The following is a 12,500-nucleotide window of genomic DNA, read 5'->3' as shown; positions in this document are numbered from 1 at the left end:
GCATGATGCTATAAGCCCAAGGGGTCCACAGCCCTAGTTTGAAAAGCAATATGCTATAAGCCCAAGGGGTCCACAACCCTAGTTTGTAAAGCAAGATGCTATAAGGCCAAGGGTTCTACAACCCTATTTGGAAAAGCAAGATGCTATAAGGCCAAGGGTTCCACAACCCTATTTGGAAAAGCAAGATGCTATAAGCCCGAGGGCTCCACAATCCTAGTTTGTAAAGCAAGATGCTATAAGGCCAAGGGTTCCACAACCCTAGTTTGAAAAGCAAGATGCTATAAGCCCAAGGGGTCCACAGCCCTAGTAGGAAAAGCAAGATGTTATAAGCCCAAGGGGTCCACAACCCTAGTTTGTAAAGCAAGATGCTATAAGGCCAAGGGTTCCACAACCCTATTTGGAAAAGAAAGATGCTATAAGGCCAAGGGTTCCACAACCCTATTTGGAAAAGCAAGATGCTATAAGCCCAAGGGGTTCACAACCCTAGTTGGGAAAGCAAGATGCTATAAGCCCGAGGGCTCCACAACCCTTGTTGGAAAAGCAAGATACTATAAGCCCGAGGGCTCCACAGCCCTAGTTTGAAAAGCAAGATGCTATAAGCCCGAGGGTTCCACAACCCTAGTAGGAAAAGCATGATGCTATAAGCCCAAGGGGTCCACAGCCCTAGTTTGAAAAGCAATATGCTATAAGCCCGAGGGCTCCACAACCCTAGTTGGAAAAGCATGATGCTATAAACCCAAGGGGTCCACAGCCCTAGTTTGAAAAGCAATATGCTATAAGCCCAAGGGGTCCACAGCCCTATTAGGAAAAGCAAGATGCTATAAGCCCAAGGGGTCCACAACCCTAGTTTGTAAAGCAAGATGCTATAAGGCCAAGGGCTCCACAACCCTATTTGGAAAAGCAAGATGCTATAAGCCCAAGGGGTTCACAACCCTAGTTGGGAAAGCAAGATGCTATAAGCCCGAGGGCTCCACAACCCTTGTTGGAAAAGCAAGATACTATAAGCCCGAGGGCTCCACAGCCCTAGTTTGAAAAGCAAGATACTATAAGCCCGAGGGCTCCACAATCCTAGTTTGTAAAGCAAGAAGCTATAAGGCCAAGGGTTCCACAACCCTAGTTTGAAAAGCAAGATGCTATAAGCCCGAGGGCTCCACAACCCTTGTTGGAAAAGCAAGATACTATAAGCCCGAGGGCTCCACAATCCTAGTTTGTAAAGCAAGATGCTATAAGGCCAAGGGTTCCACAACCCTAGTTTGAAAAGCAAGATGCTATAAGCCCAAGGGGTCCACAGCCCTAGTAGGAAAAGCAAGATGCTATAAGGCCAAGGGTTCCACAACCCTATTTGGAAAAGAAAGATGCTATAAGGCCAAGGGTTCCACAACCCTATTTGGAAAAGCAAGATGCTATAAGCCCAAGGGGTTCACAACCCTAGTTGGGAAAGCAAGATGCTATAAGCCCGAGGGCTCCACAACCCTTGTTGGAAAAGCAAGATACTATAAGCCCGAGGGCTCCACAGCCCTAGTTTGAAAAGCAAGATGCTATAAGCCCGAGGGTTCCACAACCCTAGTAGGAAAAGCATGATGCTATAAGCCCAAGGGGTCCACAGCCCTAGTTTGAAAAGCATTATGCTATATGCCCAAGGGCTCCACAACCTTAGTTGGAAAAGCATGATGCTATAAGCCCAAGTGGTTCACAACCCTAGTTGGAAAAGCAAGATGCTATAAGCCCAAGTGGTTCACAACCCTAGTTGGAAAAGCAAGATGCTATAAGCCCAAGAGCTCCACAACCCTAGTTTGAAAAGCAAGATGCTGTAAGCCCAAGGGCTCCAACAAGGAAAAATAGCCCAGTGAGGAAAGGAAATAAGGAAATAAATAAATGATGAGAACAAATTAACAATAAATCATTCTAAAAACAGTAGCAATGTCAAAACAGATATGTCATATATAAACTATAAAAAGACTTAATTTCATCCTGAGGGTATTATCAGGCAATAGAGGAACTTCATACATGTTACGTTAGAACTTGGAGCTACCAAGGAGATACTCCAGCCAGAGAACTGTTTTTTTTTTTTTTTTTTTTTTTTTTTTTTTTTTTTTTTTTTTTTTTTTGAGGAATAACAGCCGAGGTAATTATAGCTCTGTAAGAACCGGGTCCTTGTAGGAATCAGCGATCCTTTGGAAACTTGTCCCTGTTCGGTGTGTTTCAATTTCTTAGATTGTACAGCCGACGTCTTCAGTTTTAAATTGATAATGATGACTTTGAAATTATATTTTAGACATTTTATTAAGGCAGTGTTCTTTATTGTTCTCTTTATTGTTCACTAAACGTATCCGATAGAAAAGTGTTTACTGACGAAAGAAAAAAATCTTCCAATGGGCCCTTTTCGATGTTTTTCAATTTTTGAGATTATACTGTTGACGTCTTCAGGATTTAGATTGACAAGGACATCAATTTTGACGTCTTAAAATTGTATTTTACACATTACAAAGATAGATTTCTTAATTATACACTAAATCTATTCTATAGAAAGGTGTTTACTGAGGGAAAAAAAATAATCTTCCAATGGGCCCTCTTCGATGTTGTTTCAATTTCTGAGATTATACACCCGACATCGTCTTGATTTAAATTGATTGAGACATCAATTTTGATGTCTTTGAAATTATATTTTGGACATTTGATCAAGATAGTGTTCTTTATTGTTCTCGTTATTGTTCACTAAACGTATTCAATAGAAAGGTGTTTACTGAGGGAAAAAAATCTTCCATTGGGCCCTGTTCGGTGTGTTTCAAATTCTAAGATTATACAGCCGACGTCCTCTGATTTAAATTAACAGAGACATCAATTTTGATGTCTTTTGAAATATTATATTAGATAATATCAAGCTAAGGTTCGTTATTGTTCACTGAACGTATTTTATAAAAACGCGTTTTCTGAAGATGTCTTAAGATTATATTGTACACATCACCAAGATAGAGTTCTTTATTGTACAGTAAATCTGTTCTATAGAAAGGTGTTTTCTGAACGTTTCGTGTATGAATGCTGAATATTCTCCTTACTTTATTACTTATAATAGCTCTCTTCTAGGAAAAGAAAATTCCAAAATCAAACCATTGTTCTCTAGTCTTGGGTAGTGCCATAGCCTCTGTACCATGGTCTTCCATTGTCTTGGGTTAGAGTTCTCTTGCTTGAGAGTACACTCGGGCACACTATTCTCTCTTATTTCTCTTCCTCTTGTTTTGTTAAAGTTTTTATAGTTTATATGGGAGATATTTATGTTGTTACTGTTCTTAAAATATTTTATTTTTCCTTGTTTCCTTTCCTCACTGGGCTATTTTCCCCTTTGGGGGCCCCTGGGCTTATAGCATTGTGCTTTTCCAACTAGGGTTGTAGCTTAGCAAGTAATAATAATAATAATAATAATAATAATAATAATAATAATAATAATAATAATAATAATAATAATAATAATAATAAAACCTGTGCTGTGATAAAGCATTCTTTATTACTATCGTAATCTAAACTTAATAATCCTATTTGCTTCTGAATATTTAAGCTCTACTTCAAGATACAAATATGTACGTGGGCACACTATTCTATCTTATTTCTCTTCTGGGTTTTTTTGTGTATGAAAGAATTAATTTAATGTTGTTACTGTTCATAAAGTATTTTAATTGTTCGTTACATCTCTTTTAGTTTAATTATTTCCTAGCTTCCCTTCCTCACTGGACTATTTTTTCGTATCGGAGCCCTTGGGCTTACAGCATCTTACTTTTCCAACTAGTATAGCTTAGTTTGTAATAATAATAATAATAATAATGATAATAATAATAATAATAATAATAATAATAATAATAATAATAATAATAATAATAATAATAATATTATTATTATTATTATTATTATCATTATCATTTATTATTTATTTGTTAAACACCGTCTTCTGAATGGAGAGGAGAGAAATGTACGGGAAATCTGCCCAAAGAGATGGCGATTCCAAAATGTCTCAAGGAATTAGGAAGTCTCCGGAGGGCTCCGGACTCCTATATTGCACCGAAGATTATTATTATTATTATTATTATTATTATTATTATTATTATTATTATTATTATTATTATTATTATTATTATTTAACAACGTCTTCTGAATGGAGAGGAGAGAAATGTAGGGTAAATCTGTCCATAGAGTTGGCGGTTCAAAAATGTCTCCAGGAATTTGAAAGTCTCCGAGGGTTCCAGGCTCCTCTATTGCTTCGAAGATTATTATTATTATTATTATTATTATTATTATTATTATTATTATTATTATTATTATTCAACACCATCTTCTGAATATTGAGGAGAGAAATATCCGGGAAATTTGTCGATGGAGTTCGTGATTCCAAAATGTCTCCAGGAATTTGAAAGTCTCCAGAAAGATCGTTTTGCGGCAACTACCATTTCTTCAAAATAATGGTGATTCAGGTCACTGGATCTGTATTATTGAATATGGCGATTTCAATGTTTATGGATCTCATCGGAAACCTGAAAGGAAGATTCGTCTGGCCTCAAAAGGCAGGATCGGCCCTTCTGGAGCAGAATCTTGCATGCGAGAACATGACGGTACAAGTTCAGGGACAGCTGCGAACTCTCCAGGAGTCGGTGGTTTTCAAATGGTTTTCGTGGCTACTCCCAGAGGCGCTGCGCTTTGAAGACTGCCGTGCAGTCGCCTCTCAGGATGGATTCCTCGGCAGGTGGCTTCTGCGCTGTCCTTGGATTGGGGGCTTGTGGAAAGCCCGCGAGGAACTACAGCGGTGCGAACTGGGATTGCACCAGATGGAGACAGAAGCATTAAGATTCAAAGAGGAATTGAAATCAACGTGGTTCGTTGGCAAGCTTCTCTCCGATTTTGACTTTGGAGAAAGGAAGGAAGAAGCCCTTTCGAATGGAAACAAGAACTTTTACATCGGCATGGCTGCTGCTTCCGTCATTTTCGGCGGAATTATGCTTGCTAGAAGGAGGATGGCTGGAGATGTGGAAGAATATGTTCCAGAAATGGAACATGGAAGCGAAGATCTGTTGGACAGAAATGAACTCAAAATGGAAGAAGAGGATCGGACTACTCCCTTGGAAAATCTCGAGGCTGAAAATGATAAGTTACGAAGACAAATTGAAGAAATGGGGAGAATAGTAGAAATAAAGGAAAATCAGAAATGAAAATGAAGTGATGAAGAAAGAACAAATTGAGAAAAATGAACTAGTAAACTAATTGCAAAATCAAGTTGTTGGATTAAAGGCAGAAAAAACTAAACTGGAATCTGAATGCGTTGAAAAAGACCTTCAGATGAAGGAACAGGAGAAATTGATGGAAAATATCAGAAAGGAAAATGGAGTAGTGAAGAAAGAACAAATTGAGAAAAATGAACTAGTAATGGAATTGAAAAATCAAGTTGGTGAATTAAAGGCAGAAAAAACTAAATTAGAATCTGAATGCGTCGAAAAAGACCTTCAGATGAAGGAACAGGAGAAATTAATGGTAGATATCAGAAAGGAAAATGTAGTGAAGAAAGAACAAATTGAGAAAAATGAACTAGTAATGGAATTGAAAAATGAAGTTGGTGAATTAAAGGCAGGAAAATCTAAACTGTAATCTGAATGTGTCGAAAAAGACCTTCAGGTGAAGGAACAGGAGAAATTGATGGAAAATATCAGAAAGGAAAATGGAGTAGTGAAGAAAGAACAAATTGAGAAAAATGAACTAGTAATGGAATTGAAAAATGAAGTTGGTGAATTAAAGGCAGGAAAAACTAAACTGGAATCTGAATGCGTCGAAAAAGACCTTCAGATGAAGGAACAGGAGAAATTGATGGAAAATATCAGAAAGGAAAATGGAGTAGTGAAGAAAGAACAAATTGAGAAAAATGAACTAGTAATGGAATTGAAAAAGGAAGTTGGTGAATTAAAGGCAGGAAAAACTAAACTGGAATCTGAATGCGTCGAAAAAGACCTTTAGATGAAGGAACATGAAAAATTGATGGAATTTATCAGAAAGGAAAATGAAGTTGTGAAGAAAGAACAAATTGAGAAAAATGAACTAGTAAACGAATTGAAAAAGGAAGTTGGTGAATTGAAGGAAGAAAGAGAGAAAATTAAAGCTGACATGGGGCAAGATTATGAAAAACTGGAATTTGCGTGCAAAATAAAAGACCTTGCGATAATGGAACGAAATATGATTGCGGAGAAGCTTGAAACTGAAAACAAAGAAATTAAGAAGGCGCATATTAAGAACATTGAGCAACTGAATAAACTGAAAATTGTAGTTAGTGAACTGAAGGCAGAAAAGGAGAAGCTGGTAGCTGAGAAGGCGGAAGTTCATAGAGCTGAGAATAAGGATGAACATAAGAGGAAAAGTTTATTGATGGCTGGATTATTTGCGATGATGAATAACAGACACAAAGAGGCAGTAGATATTTTCACCGAAGCCTTGAGTATGGAGACGCACTACGGAAAAGAAACAGCTCTTCTGCATGGCCTTCGGGCTGAAGCAAACTCAGCCACTGAGAAGCCTCCTCATATGGATATTGTTTTGGACTGTTCAATGGCTATCGAGAAAGGTCTGGAAGGATGGAAAGCGTATATGTTACGAGGAAGGCACCTCGTCAAACTTGGCATTTTCGACGCTGCCTTGTAGGACTTCGAAACGGTAAAGATTAAGAAATCAGAGAAATTTCTAAAAATCATAGAAGATACTAAAGCATTGCAGAAGGAATGGGAAGAAAAGGGTCACTATGAGATTCTGAGTTTGGAACAGACAGCCACAAAGGCACAAATTATAAGATCCTTCAGGGACTTGTCTATGATGTTCCATCCAGACAGACATCTGGACAAACCCGAATTCATTCAGGATGCATTCGAGGAGAAGTACAAAAAGGTGGTCAACGCTAAACTTATTCTAGTGGACGAAGGAAACCGAAGAGATTATGATGAAGAGCTACGCCATAAGAAGGAATACGATCACTGGGAAAAGAGTGGTGGTCAGTGGTATCGTCAGGAGCCAACAAGGCATCAGCCAGGGCAGTGGAACCAACGTTGGCATTATAATCAAGTACGCCCAAGGTGGGAAGATCATCGTCAGTACAATCAAAGACCAAGAAGGGATCAACATCGTCAGGGGAATCAATACTATTAATAAGGATATCATCGTAATGTGTAAAGGAACGGGCATTGCAGTTTGGTGCTGTGAACATGAAAAAAATGAAAATCCAAAAAAAATTATAAAATAAAAAAATAAAAAAAAAATAAAAAATAGAAAATAGAAAAATCTAAAAAAATATATACATATAGAGGAAAAATATTTTTAGTATAAGTTTCAGTTGAATTTTTTAGAATAAGTTTCAGTTGAATTTTTCAGTCTAGTGCTGTGAACTTAAAAAAGGATAAAAAAAAATCCAAAAAAAATTATATATAATTTATATATATATATATATATATATATATATATATATATATATATATATATATATATATATATATATATATATATATATATAGTGGAAAAATATTTGTACTATAAGTTTCAGTTGAATTTTTTAGTATAAGTTTCAGTAGAATTTTTTAGTGTAAGTTTCAGTTGAATTTTTCAGTTTAGTGCTGTGAACTTAAAAACAAACCTAAAAATCCAAAAAAAAATAAAAAATAAAAAAAGTAAAAAAATCCAAAAAAAAAAAAAAATATCGGCATCATCATTGGTAAGGGTACAAAATGTCCAATCAGCAAGTAATATAGGTTAGGTTAGATTAACTACTTGCTGATTGGACATTTTGTAACCTTACCAACGATGATACTGATGATTTTTTAAATGGACCGAAATCGTGGCCCTTTTCCATTTTGTAAAATGACCAATTTTCCAAAATTACCGTAACACATATATATATATATATATATATATATATATATATATATATATATATATATATATATATATATATACATATATATATATATATATATATATATATATATATATATATATATATATATATTTATATATATGTATATACATATATATATATATATATATATATATATATATATATATATATATATATATATATATATATATATATATATATATATATACATACACACATTAATTGGAGGCGATAGCCTTAGTGGCGTCAATGTGTTTCCTGCAGGAATCTTCATATTTCCTCAGCTTTATTAAGTTTTCAGACCTAATCCTTTGGTTTAGTGACTGATGACTATTACTTTTCTACTTACTTTATTTGCTACAGCACTGTTTCGACAAAACTTAGTCTTTATCAAGTGATTTCAGGTTTCCATAAGTTTACAATTAATTTTATACATCAGCTTCTATAAATATTATGATTAATTATGTTGAGATTATTCTAAAGAAAATCAAAAATTCTAAAAATTAACAAGTTAAAGAAAAGGTGAAAAATTTCAAATTCAGAGATCCTTAGATTATTAAGAGGATAATGGTTGATTATATACTTATATACATATATATACATATACTGTATATGCGCACACATACTAAATGCACGCTCGGATTTGCACCAATATATAGTTTATCCATGTCGCTTTTTGCTTGAAACATATATAAAGAGTAATCAGGCAGAAAGCGACATGGATAAACTATATAGTGGTACAAGTCGGAGTGTGCATTCTGTATTTACGCATATATCTATGTATGGTATCAGGACAACTGCCCCTCGGTCAACTGCCCCCCGGACAACTGCCCCCTGACATCTGCCCCCGTAGGACAACTGCCCCCGTAGGACAACTGCCCCCGGGACAATTACCCTAGTAAAACCACTGGACAATGGTGTAAAAAATAAAAATACATAATAATTATTAAAACTAATGTTTTGTTATTGTTAATAAAAAAGACATGATTTAAAAAAATACATGTTTTAAAAAGATAACATTATATACTAAAATTTGTACATAGATGGGTTGCAGAAATATTGAAAAGGGATTTAAATACTAGAATTTTAAATTGTGGGCTATGTATCTCAAAAATTCCAATACATCGTGGTTCTCAAAATCTAGCACAATGTTTGCTATTTGTATGCTAGAATCCTGATAGCGTTTTTTTTGTGAACATCTGTTTGACTATACAGAATTAGCCAATTGGCGATAGCTTTCGAAAATAAACTATAACTCGTACGACTGATTAGACACATAATCCTTCTTACTTTATTTTTTTTTTTTTTTTGTAAATATTTGTTTGACTATACAGAATTATCCAATTGGCGATAGCTTTCGAAAATAAACTATAAATCGTACGACCGATTACCTAATTAGGAAATAACTACATAAATGGTAATAAATTTAGGAAATAGATACAATTATTTGTTCAATGACCGAATATGTAATTAGGAAGAATATCTTCGTAAATTGTTACTATAAAGTAATTACGTAAATGGCAATATGGGGGGCAATTTTCCGGGGGGCAGTAGTCCTACGGGGGCAATTGTCCTGGGGGCAGTTGTCGGGGGGCAACTGTCCTGGGGGCAGTTGTCTCGGGGGCAGTTGTCCTAGATCCTCTATGTATATATGTATATAAGTATATAATCAACTATTATCCTCTTCATAATGTAAGGATCAGTGAATTTTGAAAATTTTCACCTTTTCTTTTTTAACTTTTTTATTTTTAGAATTTTCTAATTTCTTTAGAATGAAATCTCTGCATAATTAATCGTAATATTAGTAGAAGCTGATGTATAAAAGGAATTGTAAACTTATGGAAACCAACAATCATTGTTAGATAAAGTTTTGTCGAATCGGTGCTGTAGTGAATAAAGTATGAAGAAAAGAAATAGTCATCGTTCATTAAACCAAAGGATTACTTCTGGAAACTTAAAGATGTTGAGGAAATATGAAGATTCTTGCAGGAAACACATTGACAACACTAAGGCTATCGCCTTCAATGAAAATTGCATTAGAGAGAAGCTGTGTCCAATTGGATGCTAAAATCTCAAATTTTGGCTTTAATTTTTTAGAGTACACACACACACACACACACACATACATATATATATATATATATATATATATATATATATATATATATATATATATATATAATATGTGTGGATGAAAATCAACACACTTACGTGCTCAAATAGATATCTAGCTATTGTTGGAATTGAGCCCTATATATATATATATATATATATATATATATATATATATATATTTATATATATATATATATATATATATATATATATATATATATATATATATGCGTGACTGTGTATGTACCGTAGAAAAGCCAAAATTTGAGATTTTATGAAATTGGACTATAAAATCCTCCATCTTCCTTCCCCGTTGTTTCATCAAAATACTAGAGGGCTAAAGGCCGGTTTACACGGTCGAACGATTCGTCGAACGCTGGCCGACAGATAAGTGTTTGAAGTGATGTTCGACCGTGTGAATGGTGTATTTGGTTGTCGAACACGTTTGTCGAATGGTTCGAAGAGAGTCTGTTCTCGCCTGACTTTTGTAGGCGGGGCTTCATTGTACCCAAACCTTATGCATTTGTGACTAACTCCACCTCTTCGAACCGTTTGACATGCAGGTTCGACAACCGGATCCTTGCAGCAAATGTTTTTACGTTGAAGAGTCTAACATAAGTATCTTTTTATAGGTTATATATGAAAGATCTATTTTAATGCTATTACTGTTCTTAAAATAGGGTTTTAGCTTAGCTAGTAATAATAATATACTTTCCCAATAAAAAAAATACAAGAAAGCAAGAAAGAGAGACGAGGTATGAACTGCATCCATCTTGCAACTTTTAGTTCATCAAATACAAAGTCTTGAGATTTTGTGTGTTGAATATCGTTGCATGTAAGGTCATATGTTGAATATGTGGAATTTTTGTGAAAGTAAAACTTACGCAAAGGCACACATGCAGACACGCGCACTCGAGATCATACACAAACACTTTCGGACATCATCCAAATACATAAGCTCACAAATAAACTTTCTATGGCCATAATCAAAACGGCTAATGAAATAAAAACTTGGGAATTTGCCCTTGAAACACCCAAGAAATCAGACGAATACTTACCATTCCAATTGAGATTAAGTAATTGATTGGATTTATTGCCACGAGTTCCATTCCATTCAGACATTGCTCCCTCTGCCTTGAAGCCAAACCACTGGTATGATGCCTTTGTCAGCCAATGTTATTATTCGATGAAAATCAGACGAACGCTTTTGTGGCCTCCGGCTTTCTTTTCGCTCCAAAGCGCCGCTGGATTTAAAGTCACGTTAAATGCGACCTCTGTCCCCCTGAAAAGAACCTTTCAATGGCTGGCTCTGTTTGAAAATGCAAATTCCTTCATAAAATTCAGTTCTTTTGTGGCAGTTACGAAATACGCTTCGAAGGACAAAAGTCTGCGGGTTTTGCTCCGACAAAATGGAACTTTATGACCATGATTGCAGAGCCCTACTTATTTCAAGGGGAAACGCCCCTACCTTCCTATACCCCCCCCCCCCACAGAAGAAATGCTTCATACATTTAGCACAGTCACTAATGTCCCTTGCGCAAATTTATCAAAGCTAAACCTCTTTGTTGGGACAAAAGAGCATTCTCATATATCATTTGTACTCGTAAGACTACACATTTTATGAAGAACAAAACACCAAGATATATTGTTGGTTCATTGTGTTTGTGTTTACGAAAGAAGTCTCCTTTTGAAGAAGAATAAGATAAGGGAAAAACGATATGCGAAAATACATGTATGATGATGTACATCTGAACGCATACGTCTATCTTAAGCTCTTCTTTCCACAAAATACTCATTTGGAATTACAGTTTCCTCGAGAACAATAGACGGTAAGCCTTTATCCTTGGAATAACACAGAAAACATTATAGTTGGAAACATCCTACAAGGCAAATAGAATCGTCACCTAAATTATCTCAATCATAAACGCAATCATAAGGAATAGTCTTAGAAATAATCGTAAAACGCGGCTTATTAGTTATCACGTAGTCATGCTAACGATTAGACAAACACACACACTGGGAAACTACCACATCAAGGAAGACTCTTTGGCAGAATTCATTACTGTCGCAAATGTAAGAGAATTCTCTGTATATTCATCTTTTAGTCAAGCGACCAAAATATCAGTTCCAGAGTCCGACTGAGCAGGAAATGTTTTGAAGAGTTTCGACGAACCGAAGATATGGATTCACATATGCAGACCACGAGCAACGAGAAAAACAAGCTCCTAACTCCAAGTAATGTTTGCAATACGGATATGAATTGTTCATCGGGACATATTCGGTGTTTACGCAAAATCCAAATAATAAATATTCCAAAAGGATACTCCAAAAATAGGACACGCAGTTTAATTGCAGTTTTGAATAACTAATTCACCTTTCAGTTGCTTTTTAAAGGATTTTGGCCTTCATGAAAATCGCGATATATATAGAAATGAAATAAAATAAAAATGTTAAATATCATACAAGTTTATGTTCATAT

At 35.2% G+C, this 12,500-nt stretch overlaps 2 protein-coding genes across 2 annotated transcripts in view; both read left to right on the top strand.

Annotated features, from left to right (window-relative positions):
- Positions 1-12,500, top strand: part of LOC137654644 (pyruvate dehydrogenase phosphatase regulatory subunit, mitochondrial) — a 660,498-nt gene that overhangs the window by 217,719 nt on the left and 430,279 nt on the right. The gene's annotated exons all lie outside the window — the stretch shown is intronic.
- On the top strand, positions 5,989-6,666 carry LOC137653993 (uncharacterized protein PF3D7_1120000-like). The gene has a single exon (XM_068387629.1). The coding sequence runs from the start codon at positions 5,989-5,991 to the stop codon at positions 6,664-6,666; it is 678 nt and encodes a 225-aa protein (XP_068243730.1).

The sequence above is a fragment of the Palaemon carinicauda genome, chromosome 15 (genome assembly GCF_036898095.1).
Source record: "Palaemon carinicauda isolate YSFRI2023 chromosome 15, ASM3689809v2, whole genome shotgun sequence".
Taxonomy (NCBI): domain Eukaryota; kingdom Metazoa; phylum Arthropoda; class Malacostraca; order Decapoda; family Palaemonidae; genus Palaemon; species Palaemon carinicauda.
Note: the sequence above shows the minus strand (reverse complement) of the source record. Positions and strands in the feature narration are given on the sequence as shown.